Source organism: Trichosurus vulpecula, chromosome 8 (genome assembly GCF_011100635.1).
Source record: "Trichosurus vulpecula isolate mTriVul1 chromosome 8, mTriVul1.pri, whole genome shotgun sequence".
Taxonomy (NCBI): domain Eukaryota; kingdom Metazoa; phylum Chordata; class Mammalia; order Diprotodontia; family Phalangeridae; genus Trichosurus; species Trichosurus vulpecula.
In genome coordinates, this window is record NC_050580.1 from 113,970,399 (window position 1) to 113,989,991 (window position 19,593).

The 19,593-nt window shown below is 45.8% G+C and overlaps 1 protein-coding gene across 7 annotated transcripts in view; it reads right to left on the minus strand.

Annotated features, from left to right (window-relative positions):
- PAX2 (paired box 2) overlaps positions 1-19,593 on the minus strand; it is a 109,136-nt gene that overhangs the window by 25,031 nt on the left and 64,512 nt on the right. For all 7 annotated transcript variants that reach the window (XM_036735727.1, XM_036735723.1, XM_036735726.1 and 4 more), the window contains one exon: positions 414-589. In XM_036735727.1, coding sequence (XP_036591622.1) covers positions 414-589 — 176 coding nt within the window. The remainder of the gene's footprint in view (positions 1-413; positions 590-19,593) is intronic.

Here is a 19,593-nt window from a genome sequence, read left to right on the forward strand (position 1 = left end):
TCATTGGAAACCTTCATTGAGCTTCCAGCTCAAGCTGGCTTCCGGGTCACCTTGGGAAGTCTAGGCCATGGAGCAGGTGACAGCCTGGATGCTGAAGGAACTCAGAGTGAGTCCCCTCTCCAAGTGCTAAAGCCCTCCCCACTGTAGATCGGGGCAAAAGGGTTTTAGAGGCCTGAGCAGGTTTCCTGAAGGACTGTAGGGAGAGATAAAGTCAAAGTCAGGGGTAGGAGATGTGACCTAGAGTACCATAGAGTGGCGGGTTCCTTCCTGCCAGAGTATATGCACATGCCAAACACACAAGGCCATATAAGGGGTATGCGCATGTGTGTCTTGTGTCTATATTCTGGGAAGGCAGGTATGGTTCAGCTTAGGACTCTCACCCTTGAGGCCCTGGGTACTAGGATACCCCTCACCTGCTCCGATTTGATGTGCTCTGATGTCTGGAAAACATCGGGATAGGAAGGACGCTCAAAGACCCGATCTAAAGCTTCCAGCTGTTGCTGAGTGAAGGTGTCCGCTCTCAAGTGCTTCCGCAAACTGTCCACACCACTCTGGGAGTCTCCATTTGGGACAGAGCCCTCGGACACATCTGAAGGACATACAGCACAGGGGCATCAGTGCTAGACTAAGATACTGGAGGGGGAAGAAAGCGTGGGCAAAGGGGATGCTCAGCTTTGCGCCAGGACGTGGGCCATACTGCTGTCATCCCTTGACCCTGGCCAGCTCTCACCTTGTGTGGTGGAGAGGAGCCAGGAATGACAGAACCAAGGACCATGAGGGTGGAGGCAGTACTTGAGGGAATTGTCTCTGGCCAGGGATTTGGAAAGATGAGGGTGGGAGGAGGAAATGAAACTGGTGAAAGCTTGGGAATCAGGGAAGGATGCTGAGAACAGACTAAAGAAGCTTCCCAGGTATGAGTTCCCCTGGCCTGTGGGCCTCTCCATTCCCAGAGGCTAGGCCTTTTTTTAAGGGAGGAGGTGGATTTACAACTCAGGCTGGCAACATGAAGGCTGTGGAGAATCAAAGTCAGCTCAGTGATGAGTTGTGGTTCCACCGATTCCCAGGGTTGAAAATCACCAAATTTCTGTGGCTGAGTGTAACATGGCAACTGAGTAAAACAGTTAACTCCACTAGAAAGGGAGGAGGAGTTCTTTGAGCAAGGCTTAGGGAGTCAGGGTGGGGGCCAAAGAGGACAGGTGACCTGCAAGCAGGGGTTGGAGTTGGGGGAGGTGGAAACTAGAAGCAGAGGCTTCTATTGTCAGCCATCCTCTTCTCTAGGGTCAAAGTCCATCCCACGGCCAGGTGCTCCCCAGTTGCCAAGCTGTGGTCTAGCTGGAGCCTTTCTTCAGGACCAACCTCAGGTCCCATTTTGGGGATCAGATGAGTGCTTGGCTCTCCAGCCACTTCCCTCCCAGTCAGGGGAGCTCAGGTCAGGCCTGCCAAAAAACCCTATTTGGAGTAGCACTGCTCTGATTCCTCTTTTAGATTTCTTATCCTACATTTCCCCTGTGGAGTCTCAAGCCCAGCCCCAACCCTGGGGGTCTTTGACTTTGCTATACTCAACTCCTTTGGCAGAGCCCAGGGACTAGGACTGGGCCCACAGCCAGGGCCACGCCAAAAGCACAGGGGATGTTATATATATCAGTTTATAGGTGATTATATGATATGATATAATCAATATTGCATTATATACAGTAACACCGTACAGTATCATTCGTGAGACCATAGAAAATATTACATATTGATTAACCTCAACCTGCAGCCATTGTGTGTGTGAGAGAGAAAGAAAGAAAGCAAAGGAGGGAGGTAGGGGAGAAGGGGAGAGAGAGAGAGAGAGAAAGAGAGAGAGAGAGAGAGAGAGAGAGAAAAGGGGGCAGAGGGAGAAGGAGAAGAGAGAATGGGAGTAAGAAAGAAAGAAAAAAGGAAGGAAGTGAGTGAGGAAGAAAGGGAGAAAGAAAGAAAGAGAGAAAGAAAGAAAGGAAGAAAGAAAGAAAAAAGAAAAAAAGAAAAAGAAAGAAGGAAGGAAAGAAGGAAGGAAAAAGAAAAAAGAAAGGGAAAAGAAGGAAGGAAAGAAGGAAGGAAATAAGGAAGGAAGAAAAAAGAGAAAGAAAGGAAGAACAAGGAAAAAGGAAAAGAAGAAGAGAAAAAAGAGTAGGGGAGAGACATCGAATGAGGAAGAAAGAGAAGAGAAAGATGAGAGGAGCAGACGGAGAGTCTATGGCACGTGTATACACATATATGGGGAAGAGGGCAGGTGTGCATATAAGTTTGTGGGAGAAAAACATAGATGTACACACATGTACAAAAACAAACATGTACAGGACAAGGATAAGTGTGTAAAAGAGAAAGAGATATGAAAGGTGGCTCTGGGACATGCTTGCCCACCATCAAGAGTCATGACAGTTGGCCTGTGTTGAGCCTCTAGAGCCTTAGAACCATAAAATTGACCCAGAGAGGTTATGTCAACGTCACAGAGCGAGTTGGGTACAGAGCTAGGAATTTTGACTCCCCAATTTTCTTGGTGGTATAATATCCTCCTTTTTTTCTATTTGTATTGCATTTGTGTATGTTTCCATATGGATGTTTGTATATTGTTGTATGCATACAGCATGTTCCCATGGGCAACTGGGTAAGTACATTTCAGTGTGTGTGTAAATGGCCTGGATGGAAGTGCATCTGTATGTCTATGTCTGTGCAGACACTTTGGTAAGTGTGCATGTATGTGTATGTTTGTGTGTGAATGTGTGCATGTATGAGAGAGAGAGAGAGAGAGAGAGAGAGAGAGAGAGGTAAGCCCTTGTGGGATGGAAGCATCACTGCTGTCTGAATCTGGGCAGCTCTTTGCATATTTCACTGTCTCCCCCACCCTTCATGGAGTCCTCCTGCCTCTGAATGCACCTCCCTGAAAGGCCACATGGAATTGTTCCAGGCTGTGCTGGCAGGGCTGAGGTAATGTCTCTGTGTGTCTGTGTGCAAGTGCGGGGCTGCTGAAGTGTGGTCAAGCGATTTCCGGAGAATTGGGCATGTGCAAGCCTTGGAATATGGGTGCATACAGCCTCTGTGTGTGCACATGAATGCATGCATATATGTGGGGGGCATGTGTATAGCTGTAGCATTGTGTGTGTGTGTGTGTGTGTGTGTATGTGTGTGTGTAAGGGTTGAACTGCAGCTTTGTCCTCAGGTCACTGGCTGGAGGAGTCTCTCTTCCTTCATTTATTCAGGGGCCCTTCAGATCTTGACAAATCTGTCACTCTAAATTTGCGAGAGATTATGGTGCTCTCTCCCCAGCCCGCAGAGAGGTGATATATGATATCTGCTGCCCCTATTGATTGCCTGATCTGGTGGCAGAGGCCGGCGAAATGAACTTGAAATGAACATCATGCCTCAACTCATTGTGCGTATAATACACTACTTAATCCCACATTTTTCAGCCGCTATGGAATTCAATTGATCAATCATGTTCCACTGATAGTACTGTTTTAGGGGTTATTGCTGCTCCCTCCACGCACTGACCTTTTTATTTATTTATTTATTTTTGTAAACTCAGGCCCTGGTGATAAGACGGGTTACAGAGCCAGCCAAGGTGGGGGGGGGGGGGAGGAGGAGGAGGAGGAAAAACAGCAGCAGAAGCCAGCTGCAAAGAGGAGGAGGGGAAATGGGAGGAGGGATGGGAGGAGGATGAAGAAGGGAAGGGGAAGAGGGGGAACAGAAGAAGAGAAGAAAGAAAGAGAGAAAGAAGGATGAATTGAAAGGGAGGGAGGAAGGAGTGAAAGGAGACAGAAGGAGAATTGAATGGAACAAAAAGAACAGGAAAGGAAAGAGAGAAAAAGGAGTGGAACTATGTCAATGTAGGCCATTTTGGGGAGGGGTTATTGGCCCAGTCAAGCTGGGCCTGTTGTGTGTGCTTTAGGAAAGCTCAGTGTTGGAGCTCTCCAGAGGTGGAAAACAGCATCCAGTGGCGCTGCAGGGGAAGTGAGGACTGGAGGTAGGCAGAGAGGCTGTTCCTGGGCCAGAGAAATGGAAGGAATGAAAAGGCTGCCAGAAAGGTAGAAGTAAGTGTTATGGTGGAAGAAGCTGGGAGGGAGGAGGGAGATGTGGAGAAAGCAGGCCTGGGATGGGCTTCAGTGCAAGAAGGAGTATGAGCCAGAGAGATAAAGGAGATGGGAGGGTGGGAGGGAGGGAGGGAGAGAGGAGGGGAGGAAAGAAGGAAGAGAGAGAGAGAAGAAGGGAGAGAAAGAGGGAGGGAGAGAGAGAGAGAAGGAGAGATAGAGAGGAAGGAAGGAAGGGAGAGAGAGAAGGAGGGAGGGAAAGAGAGAGACAGACAGAGAGAGACAGAGAGAGACACTTCCCCTTTCACTCCTTCCTCCCTTTTGCAGAGGAACTCAGTAAGCAGTACTGGCCCAGGAGGCCTTGGACTTAGGCTAGCACCCAGAGAAGAGGCTACAGCTTAGTCCACTGTGCTCCTTCTTTCTTGCTTTCCAAATATCCATGAACTGTTCACCCACTGGCTCTTTTTTTCCTTTTCTGCCCCAGGGGTTGGCATCAAAGTTCCCCTAAGGGTCTTTCCCAAAGAACCTAATCTGCCTTTTTAGGAACGGGAAACAATCCAGGGACAGGATATATCCCGGAAAGCCTAGAGCAACCTAACTTTCAGACACTTGATTTCATGCACAGTCCCACATGGCCGGGCACCAGAACCATGCCCCAGTGAGGACCTGGTCACCAGAGAGCAGATGGTCAGTCTTTGTTTATGGGAGTGTGTAGTTCTATTACTAAAGGAACAAGAGGACTTTGGTTTTAGGTGTTCTCCCTAGTAAGGTAACACACACCCTGAGGTCGTGGAATAGCAAGGACTTTAGGGGAGCGAGCAAGTCTAGTATGCATGTATGTGTGTAACATTGAAAGACTCCATTCAACAGCCAAAGAATATATCCTTTCTGAATGACTCAAACTTGGGCACCTGGTCCTCTCTAGCCCAAAGAATAGGGGCCAGGGCAACCAGCCAAAGTGCCAAACCCAAGGATGCCAATGTCACAGTATTGATAACCAACTTTAAAACGATCCCTTAATGGGCACACGACTGCCAGAAAGAGGCCAAAACATGGCACAGGGGACAGTGTCGTAGTTCCATCCCCAAGTCTGGGCCAGCTACTTCTAATCTGTAAAAGGTATCATGATGCTGGCAGAGAAAGCATCACGTCAAACTAAAAGTGTCCTGTGGCTGGTGGGAGAATAACAGAAAGACCTAAACTATGGGGGCCTGAGCAACACTGGAAAGCCAGGGTAGACAAAGTCACCAGTCTCTGTTTCCATCCAATGCAGTAAACATGTAATAAGCACTTACTTTGTGTACTGTGGTACTGCTCTGTATCACATAAAAGTAAGACATACCCTACCCTCATGGAGTTTACAGATGTGACAATGCAAGATAAAGCTTGATAAATGTACCACAGAGGGGCAAAGTATCATTCCCTCCTCCCACCCCCATAAATAAGATGGGGAGAGATCAGGAAAGAAGGTGGCATTTACACTGAACTTTACAAGAGGCAAAAGAGGAGGCAGGTAGAGCCTTGAATGGAAGACAAAAGAGTCGAAACTTTAATAAGTAAGCAGTAGGGAGCCACTGAGGATTCTTGAGCAGAAAAGTGACACGACAGTTCTATGCACAACAAAGACTCATCTGGTAGCAGCAGGAAAAATGAATTGGAGGAAGGAGAGAGTGGAGACATAAACACTTTTTATGTGTCAGGAATAAAGAAGAAGGAACAACGGAAGAGGCAGTTCTGAGGTAGATCAGCAGGACTTGGCAACCGGTTGGATAAGGAAAGGTAAAGGGAAGGGAAAAGTCGAAAATAACTAAGGTTCAACTGTTGGGGGAAGGAAAGGGGAAGCGTTCAAGTATTATACAGCATCTCCTATGTGCTGGACACTGTGCTAAATGCTTGACAAATATCTCATTTAGTCCTCACAATAACCCCAGAGGTAGGTGCTGTTATTTCCATCTTACAGATAAGGAAACTGAGGCAAACAGAGATTGAGTGACTTGCCCAGGACCACACAGCTAGTGAGTGTGAGGGTGGGGTTGAATTTGAACTCAGGTCTCTTAATTCCAGGTCAGGGCCCCATCCACTGCACCACCCATTTGCCTCACCTAACTTATGAAAATAATAAAGTCTGAAGGAGGAATAGGTTTAGGGGAAAGATAATAAACTCGGTTTTAGACAGGTTGAGTTTGAGGTGCTATTGGGTAGAGATGACCTGTACGCAGTTAGAGATTCAGATCTGGAGCTCAGAAGGGTGGTCAGGGTTGGACATGTGGGTGCACAGACTTGAGAGCTCAAGTTATGAGAGCGAATGAGATTGTTGTGGAAGGGATTATAGAGAGAGAAGTCCAAGGGCTGAACCCTGGAATTCAAAACATCTACCTGAAGGAGCTGGGAAGAGGAAGAGAGGCCAGTGAAGAAGATGGTAAGGAATGGTTAGAGATATGGTAGGACAGTCAGAAGATAAGAGGGTTGTAGACAGTGTGAGATGCTTTAGAAAAGGTGAAGGAGAGTGGAGACAAAGTCCACTGGATTTGATACTTGGGGGACCAATGATAACCTTTGAGAAGGCAGTTTCAGTAGCATAGTGAGGGTGAGAGCTAGTTCAAGTGGGTTGAGGAGAGAATGAGTGGCATAGCTATAAGGTATAATAAAGCTTTTCAAGAAGTTTGGCAGTTAAGAGGGGGAGAGGGATAGGAGAGTGAAAGGAAGGCTGTTTTAGGATTGGAAAGATGTGAGTATTCTTGTTAAGAGATGGGAAAGAGGCACTGGAGAAGCAGATGTATGGTGTGGGTGGGAGTGGGTAACGGGTGGAACAAGATCCTGGACAGGGCAAGAGGGAATGGGAGCAAAGGTGCTGGATGAGAGATTGACCTTAGCTCACAGAGGAGTAGAAATAACTCTTCTTCTGTAATGAGAGGGAAGGAAGAAAGAGTGGACAAGGATGCCAAGGTCTGAGGAGTAGAGGGAGCAGTTAAGGGAATTTCCATCATGTGACTTCAATTTTCTCAGTGAAATAGGATGCTAAATCATCTACTATAAATATAACTATAAATAGGAAATGGAGATTCAATTGGACAGAAGAAATGGCTTGAGATAGTTAATATGGGAAATGAGAGAGGAAGTCAGAAAGAGTAAGGTAGAAGGACTGTCAAGCAACAGTGAAGGTCCAGATGAGATCACATACCATAAATTAATAGCAGGTGAACTCAGCTTGGTTTTGTGACTTCTTCCAGTGATTTCCAAGTTTGGAGTGTGGGGGTGGGGATGGGGAGAGTTACCCATAGAATGAAAACCAATAGATTAGCTTTAAGAGGCTCCACTTCCCTTTGTCTTCCTGTGTATAAAAAAGCACTCACCCTGAGTGTTGGGACCCCTCAGATCCAGACTGTGGTTGCAGAAGGGATGGTTTTTCTAGAACAACCATGTATACCGCTTCTCCCTTTGGAGACCAGAACCAGATGAGACTGAGGGTGATCTGGCAAATCTGCTTAGTACATATATTCTTGTATCCTTTTAGTATATGGGTAAACCTAGTGGTTTATTAATCATCAATAAACATTATAGTTGGATTTAAGGGGTAGAGAAATATGAATCGGTCAGAAAGAAAGGAAGGTCAGGGGTGAGGGGCATGGGGGAAATCCTAGCAAAGTGATTAGCAAGTTATGAAGCTGGCACTAACCATGGAATCATGTGATCTAGGACTAGAAATTACCTTAGATATCACCTAGTTCATTCCTCTCCTTTTTCAGATGAGGAAACTGAGGCCCAGAGGTAAAGCCACTTGTCTAAAGTCACACAGTAGCAGAGTCTGGATTTGAATCTGGGTTCTGTGCCTCCAAATTCAGTGTTTTCTCTATACCATTTTGCTTCTCAGACTAGAGGATCAAGGCTCAGTATGGAGCTCACAAGGGAGATGGACTGAGAGAAGAGTGAGGGTTTAGTGGCCAGAAGTTTATGATAAGAGTGAAGATATCACTTTGTCTTTGGTTTGTCGCTTGTACAAATTAATCAATCAGAGAGAAGAAACACTTGTCCTGTACCTCTGTCTAAGGCCTGTCTCCCATGTCCTTGGTCCAAAGCTACAGTTCCCTTTCTTGAACTCAAGTGAAGTGGTCTCCTCCCAAAGAACTCTCAGGGGTGGCTCAGGGGAGGGGTAAGGGGACACTGGTCCCCATATCCTAAGCCACACAGATGTGCACACATTAAGGGGCATCATTAGAAAGGGAGCAGAAAACAAACCAGCAAACACTCAGCTCCCCTCACCTAAGGCAATCAGCTTAGATTATGTTTCCACGTGGGCTAGCTTATGGCGTTATAGATGTGGAACTCAAAGGGACCTCAAGAGCGATCTAGCCCAAACCCCTCGTTTTACAGATGAGGAAACCAAGGCTCAGGAAGATTAAGTGACTTGATCAAAGTTACCCAGAGGTGGGAATCTGAGCCAAGGTCCCCAGATTCCTGAGTAAACCCTCTTTCCATTGTTTGTATCATGATGCTTCAAGCCTTTGTCTGCAAGGAGAGGATGTCTGGTATGGCTGGAAGAGTCTTATCTATGTTATTTACTATTTATATGATAATCAGCATGTTATTAAGCCTCAAAATAAGGGGTTTGGACTGGATCTCTAAAGTTCCTTCTAGCACTAAATCTGTGGTCCTATGATCTTGGTGGGGGGGGGGTGGTCAGGATAGAGTGAATATGGGTGTGTTCACCCAACCTCAGCATATAAGGACTAGGGATGCTTGTGGGAGGGTGAAACAGGTAGTTTTAGGGAAAAAATAATAAAAAGAAAGCTTATGCACCCACAGGATAGAAATTCACCTGAAGAGGAGACATATGCTACAAATAAAAGAATCACCCTCCCTCCCATCCCCGCTAAAGGATTTGGCTATTTCCTTGATGACGGTTGGTAAGGGCTAAGGGAAACGGGGATTGTTAGAGATGGGCCCTGAGTGGGGGGCTAGGGAGGGTGTCAGAAAGGGTCAAAGGGTCTGTGAGGAGAGAGAGAGAGGGAGAGAGAGGGGAGGGGGGGGAGAGAGAGAGAAAGCACTGAGGCAGGATAGTCCGTTTCCCAGGCTTGCTCTGGCTTCTCAGAGCTTCATTCTCACCCTTCTATTTCTGCCATGGCCCCTTTCCCCTTCTGCTTTGCTCCCCCTTAGGCATCCTCCCTGGATATCCCCAACCCTCCCCAACTGCCAGTTGTTGCAGTTTCAAACTCAATTGTTCTCCTCAGTCCTGAGGCAAATGGAGTCATTAATTACCTTCTATCGGCTGGGCCGAGTTCAGAATGCGATCAATATCCCCGCTTGTCATTCAGGGCTGCCTAGCCCCCCACCCCCCAGCCCAGGCTCAGCTCCTAGCTCTCAGGGGGGCTGGGTAGCTAGAGTTGAGCTGCCACCCTACCTTCTCATCCAGCCGAGCTGGGGGTCAGGTTTGGAGGGTGGAGCCTCCTCCATCTAATGTAAGAGCGACATGATAATGAAGAGGGGAGGAAAAATGAAGCAAAGCAAGGATTACTGGATGATAATGGCAGAGGTGTGTTACTGGGATGGTATGGGAAGGGAATAAAAAAATGGGGGCCCAAGGAAATGCTGGCTTCAACACCCCCATCAGCCTTCTGCTTGTATCAGGAAAATGACATTTCTTTTCCCTTCCCCCTAGCCTTCCTTTGAAATTGCTGGGAGGTGTGCTGGATCCAGACAAATGCCTGCTCCCTAGTGTTCCTGCAAGCCAGTCAGTAGCAAACACCCCTGGAATCACCCTGTGGTCCAGATATACTAGCAAGGGAACCCAGTAGCTCCAAGAATGGGTTCAAGAGGAAGGGACTGGAAACATTCTGGAAATCTGGCTCCAAATACCATATTTCTATGCAATATCAGGTTCTATTCTGTTGCCTAAACTAGAACCTCTTGTGATCCTGTCAATCCACATTTCAGTCAGAATAGGGAGGGGAAAGGGCAAAGGGGTCAGAGGCACCAACCCTGCTAAAGCCAGGTACTGACAGGGGAGGTGGAGCCAGACAAGATGAATCTCGAGGAAGATGGCCTGGAAGGGGTGGAATATTACATTCAGATGCATTTAGGAGACCTAAGTTCTAATTATGACAGAATTAGCCAATTTCACTAACTCATCTATGGGAATTTCAGCAAGGCACTTCCTCTCAACTTCCTCACATGTAAAATGGGAGAGATTTGGTTAAGGTTCAGCTTTCTGCTAAAAGCAAAGTTTCTTTCTGATGATTTCATCCCTTAGAAAGTAGAAGAAAGTGATGAGGGGAACTGCAATTCTGGACTTGATTCCAACCAACAAGGAGAAATGAATTGATGAAGGAGGAAAGATGTTGAGAGAAAAGTAGCCATGTCATCTTAAAGTTCATAGTAGACAACGAAAAGAATTCTGGTCACTGTGGGCCATGTATCTGAGACTTTAGGGGAGTTCTGAGAAATGATAAGGAAGATGAATCTAGAGGAATGGGAAGTGTTCAAAGAAGAAATTTGATGATATAATTGTGAATCATGCCAATGAAAGTGTTAAAAGCACCAAAGAACCAATGTGGCTATACAGGGAGCTCTCTCAAGCAGTCAGATCTTTAATAGTCTTGTACAAAATATGAAAAAAAGAAGCAGGTAAGAACTAGGAGTCACCAAAGCTGACTCCGATACCCCTGTTCTTTCCCCTTCCTAGCCTGACCAACCCCAGTTTGTTCATAGTATCATAAGATTATAGAATTGAGAACTGGAAGAGACCTGAGGGACCATCTAGTTCAACCCTTTCATTTTACAAATTAAGAAACTGAGACCCAGAGGAATGAAGCACTAGGTCACACAGGTATTAAGTAGTAGAGCTGGGATTCAGTGGAGAGAAGGTTGGACTTTTTCAAGTGGGAATTTAATAGAAAATTAAGGGGAAAGAAAAGAAAATGAGAAAGCATAAAAATGGCAAGCTTACAGAGTCCTCATCCTGAGGTAATTAGAGCCTTCCCATAAGTTGGATTTGCTGACCCTGGTTTCAGGGCACTTCTGTTCTGGTTATTCACATCACCTCTGTTTTCAGTGGATGGGCAGCTAGGTGGTACAGTGCATAGAGAAATGGGTTTGGAATCAGGAGGAGACTCATCTTCCTGAGTTCAAATTTGACCTTAGACCTTTACTAGCTGTGTGACCCTGGGCAAGTCATTTTAACTCTGCCTCAGTTTCCTCATCTGTAAAATGAACTGGGGAAAAATGGCAAATCACTCCAGTATCTTTGCCCCCCCCCCCAAAAAAAAAACCCAACCAAATAAAGTCACACAGAATTGGACACAGCAACAGCAACCACAATTTCAATGGATGCCAGACCAAGCTGTTCAGGCCCCACAGATTCAACTTGATAACATTACCAGATCAAATGGGATCCTCAATTCCATCCAGAACCTGCTTCTAAGTCTTCTTTTATGATGTGAGTCCCCAGGTCATAGAGTCATAGCTTAACAGTGGCAAAGGACCTTTTTAGTAAGTGCCTACTATGTGCCAGGCATGGTGCCAGGCAATGGAAATACAAAATCAAAGGGGGAATAGCCCTTGCCTTAAATGTACTTATATTCTATTGGGAGGTGGGGGTGTGAACCAACATGGATACATGCAAATATATGCAGAATATGCACAGAATAAGTACAAGGTAACTTAAAGGTTGGGGGAGGGGGGAAGGAATGTAATGAACTTCCTTCATCTGAGGGATTTTGCAGAATATGACATACTACTGCCTTACCTATATCATCATTCTAAAGATGAGGGTGGCCTAGAGAAAATATGACTTACCTAAAGTCATGCAGGGGGTATGTGGCAGAGCTAGACTTTTAATCTGTGTCCTATGATTATAAATTCAGCATTTTCCCCATAATATTTGCTGTCTACTAGGACTCAGAGGGCATCCCTTTAGTCCTAGGTTTCTATGTTGACATATTTGGGCATGGGACGGTTCCCATCCTCCTGGCTAAGGAAGGTGTTTCTCTATCTATCCCCAAAGATTCCTCTTCTCAGGCTGTTCCATACAGACTTTTGTTGCTGTTTTGTTGATTAGTCATGTCTCACTCTTCGTGACCCCTTCTGGGGTGTTCTTGGCAAAGATACTGGAGTGGTTTGCTATTTCCTTCCCCAGCTCATTTTACAGATGAGGAACTGAGGTAAACAGGCTTAAGTGACTTGCCCAGGGTCATGCAGCTAGTAGGTGTCTGAGGTCTGATTTGAACTCATGTCCTCTTGACTCTAGGCCCAGCACTCTCTCCACTGTGCCACCTAGCTGTCCCTAGCTGTACAGACCTAGCAAATCAATTGAACAAACAGTTATTAATCACCTACTACATACATAGCAGTTTGTGGGGTGAGGGTGGGGATGGTCTGGGCATATAAGGATGAAAAACAATAGCCTCTGCCCTCAAGAAACTTACAGTCTTCTACGGAGGATATGGCATATACACAGAGAAGCTTCATTTGAGCCAAGAATATTATAGAGATAAAGGAAACATTTAGATGAAATGCCAGTCTCAGCAGAGGGCATCAACATCCTAGCCATCTTGATGCATTACATCATCTCCTTCCAGTGATTCCAACCAAAGACTTCCTCTCTCTTTCTGTTTCCATATCTTCTACCTCAGTTTCTCTCTCTATCTGAAGAACTGAGGGAGGGCTCTAGCTCTCGGGTCATTAGCAGAATATATATGCCTAAGGAGCCTGGGTTCAATCATCAGGCAAGCTCGGGTTACCAGCCCTACCCATTTTCCTACATTCCCCCCTGTGGAGTGGTTCTCCAGAATTGTATCATTACAGGTTTACAATATCAAAATTACTTCATACATATAGTGACAAAAAAGCTTGTTCTTCACTGAGCTAAGATGACAAAAAGCATTTTTTAAACATGCTTAGAACAGGGAGAAAACAAGGCTAGACCCATTGTTTGGGAAAGATGACAGAACAACTGAACTACTAAGCTCCTGTGTTCTTTACCAAGATTGAGATTCAACCTGAAAAAAAGTGGAATAAATATTATAAGGAAGGAGTTGCCATCCATGATAGATAAAGGAGATAAGAAAGAATTGAGTTGTACACATTCAGATCTCCAGGCCCAGAAGAATTCTGTATGGGAGTACTAAAAACAAAGCAAATGTGACTGGGAAGCTACTGTCATTTTAAAGGAATCTTGGATAAGAATGAGAGAGGCACCTAAGGTCTAGAGATGAAGAACTGCCCTGAATTCCAGAAAGTGTGGATTGATAAACTTGAGATTGATCAATAGCAAAATTCCAGGACAGATTTTCCAACATATGGTTTGCAAACATTTAGGAAAGAATGAGGTGATCACTAGGAGCCAGCATGGATTCACTAACAAAAAAAGAACGTTAAACTACTCCCATCTCATTTTTGACAAGTTTAGACTGGGAAAGCTATAGGCAGAATGTATCCTTATTTCAGACAGTTATTTGACAAAGCCATTGTCATCGACAAAGAGGAGAAATGTAGACTATGTCAAACTTGAAGCCTATTGGTTGCTTTCTGCAAAAATCCCAAGTGTATCCCCTGCCACTGATTAAAATATAATTGGAAAATGTTTGCAAATACATAAAAATACAATACAACATAGATAATATTACTTAGAGGTTTTCCAAGTCAATATGCATTTCTATTTGAGTTTGACATCACTAGACTAGATGATGAGTTAAGTGGATTTCAGGTGGTTGGGGAATGACCATACCCAAAGAGCGTTCACTTGTGCATCAGAATAAAACTAGAGGGAGATTTCTAATGGTAAAGAACAGGACATTCTCTGTTCTTGGTCTTTGTCCTATTCAATATTTTTATTAAAGGTGCTGAAGATATGGAAGGAAATCTTATCAATTCTGAGTCAAGATTAAAAATAATTTCTATAAGCTAGAATGATGGGCCAAAATTAACAAGAAGAAATTCAACATGGATAGAAATAAAGTCCTACACTTATGTTTGAGAAATCAACTGCATGAAAAAAGGATAGGGTGAAACCTGGCTCAACAAAAATTTGTGTGAAAAATAGATCTTAAGGGTTTAGTTGACCCCCAAGCTCAATGTGAACCAAATCTCAGCTATGGCACAAGTTAGGAGACTATGAGCAAGTCCCTTCTCTGTTTTGTCTGTAAAATGAAAAAAAAAACAACTTATATTACATGCTGTCTACAAGGTCTCTTTCAGTTTAAAAATTCTATCAATATAGTGTTCCAGTCAAAAGGTGTTACAGTCCCACCAGAATCTGTCCCTCCAGACCATATCTTCTATAGGTATTTGGTTCTGGATATCACATTATAGGGTTCAGGCCTGGAGTCAGGAAGACTCCCCTTCCTGAGTTGAAATCTGGTCTTAGAAACTTACTACCTGTGTGACCCTGGGCAAGTCACTTAACCCTGTTGGCCTCATTTTCTCCATCTGTAAAATGAGCTGGAGAAGGAAATGGTAAAACCACCCCAGTGTGTTTGCCAAGAAAACCCCAAATGGGGCCACGAACAGTCAGACACCGTTGAAACGACTGAACAACCACCACCACATGGAGGAGGAACATTCTCTATAATACATCCTTAGGAGAGCAACCAGGATAAAACAGAGGGTGCTCTGAAGGGAGGGACCAAGTCTGACACAACTTTACTCCATACAGTATCTGCATCCAGTAGATTCTCAACAAATACTTTTGGAATGAACATATGGAACCATGCTATATAAATGAATCTGTCTTCAAATATGTGAAATTCCATCTCACAGAAGAGGGATTAGGCAGCCACCTGGGTTTGAACCCTTGGCATCTTTGGCTCTTTAGTCTCCTATACCCTTCACCCCTCACTTTCCCCCACCCCCGATACAATCAGTTGCCAAATTCTGTTGATTTTGTCTCTTCCCTGTCTCTTGAATTGGTCTCCACTTTTCCATTCCCACTGCCATCAGTTTAAGCCCTCACTATCTCTCCCCTGGACTATTAAGACACCTTCCTAATTGTCCTTCCTGCCACCAGTCTCTCCCTAATTTCAAATCATTCTACATAGACTGGCAGATTAATCTTCCTTATGCCCCTTTCTGATGTCACTCCACACCTCAAAAACCTTCAGTGGCTCCCCAGAGCCTACCAAAAGAAATGAAATGCCTGTCGAATTAAATAGAAAGTCCAAACTCCTTAGCCCGCCATCCAAGGCCCTCGACAGACTGGCTCCAGCCTACTTCTACAACCTTCCTCTCCTTCATGAACTTTTTAGTCTCATCAGACTAGACTACTTACCATTCCTTGATCTCATCTCTACCCTCCCTCATCTCTGTGACTTTGTTCAGGAAATCCTCATCACTTGAATATACTTTTTCACTGACTCTCATCTCTGCCTGTTGAAATCCGTTCCTTCCTTACAGGCCCAGCTCAGACGCCACCTCCTTGACAAAGCCTTCCTTGATTCTCCCAGGTAGAAGAGATCTCTCCACCTTGGGATATCGCCTAACCCTCTATTTGGACCTCTCCATTTTATTGATCATATTTCAATTCCTATTGTAGCTATTTGCACATATGCCTTACCTCCCTACTATTAGAGATGGATGGTAAGGCAAAAACAACATTGTGCTTGGGGTCACAATGGGGTTTGTAATTCCAGAACCACAATAAAATGAAAACAATGGTGTTTCTAGGGCCTTAAGCCTTAGTTCATCTTCGTTTTCCTACTGCCTAGCACAATGTCTTGAATGGCCTTGTGCCATGTAACTTGGGGGGGGGGGGAAGAGAATATTGGGGCAGAAGTTACAGAGGGTCTATATTAGCGAAAACTCTAACAATTATAGCTGTCCCAAAAAGGATATAGGTAGTGAGTTCCCGGTCCCAAGAACTGTTCAAGCAGAAGCTAGATGCCTGAATAGGAGGAAATCCCTATTATTGGACTAGATGACTTTGATACTGTCTTGCAAACTTTAAGTGTCTCAGATTTCATTCCCATCCAATATAACCCCCCTTCTTTTTGCTGCCCTCCTGCATGTGCCAGGATCACTTCCACTTTCTTGCTATGGGTCACACTCTCCCCCTCTCCCAGCACGTCTCTCTCTCCTTTCAATCAAATCCAACCTAACTTTCACTTTCAGCTGGAGCTTCGCCTCCTCCATTCTTCTGACCTAGTCCGACCTCCCCTTCCTCAGAAAGCCTATTGTCCTTGCACAACAGAGTTCATCATTTAATTGTTCTGTTTCGTGTGTCACATCGCTGTGACCAGACTATGAGCTCTCTGAGGCTAGAAACCATATTGCATAATCATACATCTTTTGCTCCTTTACAGAGTTGGCCTGTAGGAGGCCTTCGTAGGTTGATGGTAGGAACATATACAGCTCTTATGCTACAGACACCAAGTTGAACAGAGATTAGGAGAGGGTTTTCTTGGTATCCTACCTGTTTTTCCTTGTCAAAAGCCAGAGACTTCCAAGTATTTGAGGGGATTTAAGGGCATCCTTGTTTGACAACAGGGGGATGACTCCTCAGGCTCCTTTCCTTTGGGATTTCTATGCATGCATGCAGCCGCACTCGTGTTTGTGGGCTTACCTGTACCCCAGGGTACAGAAGACACCCAGGCCTCCAGGGGCATGTTGCTTATTGGGCTTCTTCCCCCAGTTTGAGATGAGGCAAGTAGGCAAAAGCATCCCCAGGCTATTTGAGGAATACAGAATAGAAAGTAGGTATGGACATTTCCCAGGGTAAAAAAGAGACTAGAGGCTGATTTGCAGGTGCCCATAGTCACTGAGTCACATAATTATGTGAGAATGATGGTAGGAAGAGGAGATGGGAACTCCTAGGTGGGGGGAAGAAGGGATACAGATGTGGGGGCCCAGGAGTCTGCAGATGGGGGAGAAGGAGGAGAATACATAGTGAGGAGAGGAAGTGCTCCAAGTATGGTAATAGAACCCACCTGGCTGCATCACTCTCCCTGCCGGAGTACAGTGGTGAGCCCTAGTACTGCCATGCGGATAGAGGCCGGGCCTGGCTGCCCCCTCGGTGCAAAGGGGAATGAAGGCCCGGGGAAGGAGCTGGGGAGAGCTCATAGCCAGGGCCCAGGTCCTCTCCCTCTCCTCTCCTCAGGCCCCCGTGGGGTAGTGGCCTTTCTTTTCCAGTATGAACGCCGGTAGAGCAGGAGCTAGAGGGGAGATCAGTTAGAAACCCCTCCTGAGCCTGGAAGGAAGGGGGCTTTGTTAGCTCAAAGGACAGAGGCAAGGCGAAAAATTACATACCACGCCGCCCTAAGTATGCTTGTTTAGAGAAACTGCTTGCATTTATGAAGTCTTTGGTGCGGAAAGCAGGGTTGCAAATGACTGCATCAGAGCGACAGTAAAGGCCATTAATTTCCTGTTATGTTTTCCTGTGTTGGGGGCTTTATTAATTTAATTTTACACTGTCGAACAACAGCGAGAGCTGACACTGCCACACTGCCAGGGCTGGGGTTTTCTTTCCTTTTGTGTGTGTAGCAGGGCTTTGCTTGACATGCAAATCAGCACCATTACCCGAACCAATAAAGATGTGGGAAGGGAAGGGGAGAGGGAGGGGAGGAGGGAGAGGGAGGGGGGAGGAGGGCTAGAGAAGGGAGGAGAGAGAGGGAGGGGGAGGAGGAGGAGGGAGAGGGAAGGGAGGAGAGAAGAGGAGAGGGAGGAGGGGGAGAGAAGGAAGAAGGAAGTGAAGGAAAGGGAAGATAAAGGAGAAGAGAGAGGGGGAAGAGAGAGAAGGGATAGCCATGTCCGGTCAGTCCTTATCCTCTCTATGCCCATCTGTGCCAGGCTGTCCAGGCTCCATCTTATGAAATCAGCAGTTTCTCCTCTAGAATTCATTCCACTCATCTTGGCCTCTCCCTTTTTAACTTCTCCCTTTCTATGGACTGGATCTGTCCTTCTAGCCTTCTTGGTTTTTGCCCTTCTCCCTAGAGTTGGTGACCACATCTCAATTCAGAGCCCTGTTCTTCCAGGGACCACTGCCATCTCTACCACTTTGTTGGGGTGGGGGTGGGGTAATGGACAATGGGATAAGGTAACAAAAGGAATGGTATCCCCAAGTCACTCAGTGATGATGATGAGGATGAGAGCTAAGATTTATATTGGGCTTGAAGATTTGCAAAATCATTTTCTTCCCCGATCTCATTTGAATTTTATAACCACCTAGGAGGTAGTTAGTGGGAGTGTTATCCCTTTTTAACACATTAAGAAGCCACAGTCTCAAGGAGATTACATGACTTAGCCAAGGTCACCTGGTCAGTGAGCGGCAGATGAGATATGAACCCAGGGCTTCAGACTCTAAGTCCAGTGCTTTCCCTATATGTTGCCTGCACACTCGAGCCATAGCAAAAGTCTTCTGCCAAGAGACCAATCTTAACCACAGATTTCTCTTTCCTTTCGGCTCACTTCCCTGCTTTATATGCAAACTGTTGTTTTGGTATAAAGTCCTACTCCATCTTCACAGCATCTGTGTGTGTGTGTGTGTATACACACATGTACACGTATATATGTGTACACACATGCATTCTATGAAAGAAGAAACTTAGCAGTCAGAGATACTTGAAACTCATCCAAGACTTCCACAGGAAGCCTCTTGTGCTGCTTCTCAATATTTTGGTCCAACAATTACCTCCTGAGAGGTAATAGCATGGCATAGGGATAGAGTGCTGACCTTGACACCAGAAGACCTGAGTTCAAGTCCAACCTTGGATACACCATGTGACCCTAGGCAAGTCTCTTTACTTTCAGTGCTCTAAGATTCCTTAAGATGATACAGCTGCAGGGAAGGTCCTGACCTGCCTTGGAAGAGGGTGTTTTCTCACCTGGGCATTTCCCATACCAGTGAAATCACAGGGCCAGTCTCTATACTGTCACCTCCTAAGAGATGACATTTACTGATCTTCTAACCTGCTGCCTTCTCCTACCCAAGTGGCCAGAGCAAAGAGGCTCATCATCTGAAGACAAAGCAACTTTCTGGGAAAGAGCCCATCACCACATGGACTCTGTGCCCCAGCTGGCCTACACAGCCTTCTGCAGGCTGTCCACACTGATCTCACTGAAGTTGTTCATACAACTTGACCGCCAGGATCTACACAGCCTGTCTGCGTGGGTCAGTCAAGGTCAGTATGAATCAGCTTAACACATTGCCCATTCAGAAAGGAAGCAAAGAGGGATTGGGGCTCCTGGAGTCAACCTTGCTAAACCCACTATCTCAACACCCCTGCTGGTCTCCCTTGCATGCCAGGATCTGCAGACTTGCATAGGAGCCAGAGTGTGTGTGTGTGTGTGTGTGTGTGTGTGTGTGTGTGTGTGCATTTCTCCCTCCCTCCCTCCCTGGCTGGCTGGCTGGCTTGCTGGCTTGCATGCCCACACTTTCTGCTTCAGGAGCTCTTTGGCAGGCACCGAGAGGCCTGTTGGATGAGATCCAGCGCTCCCTGAGAGAAGCATAAACTTCATAAACTGCATTGACTTTAATGCAGGTTCCTGGGGCTGCCATCCCTCAAGCTTGCCAGCCCTCCCCTCGTCCTCTGTCTCCCTCACATTTTCTCCCTCCTTGCCC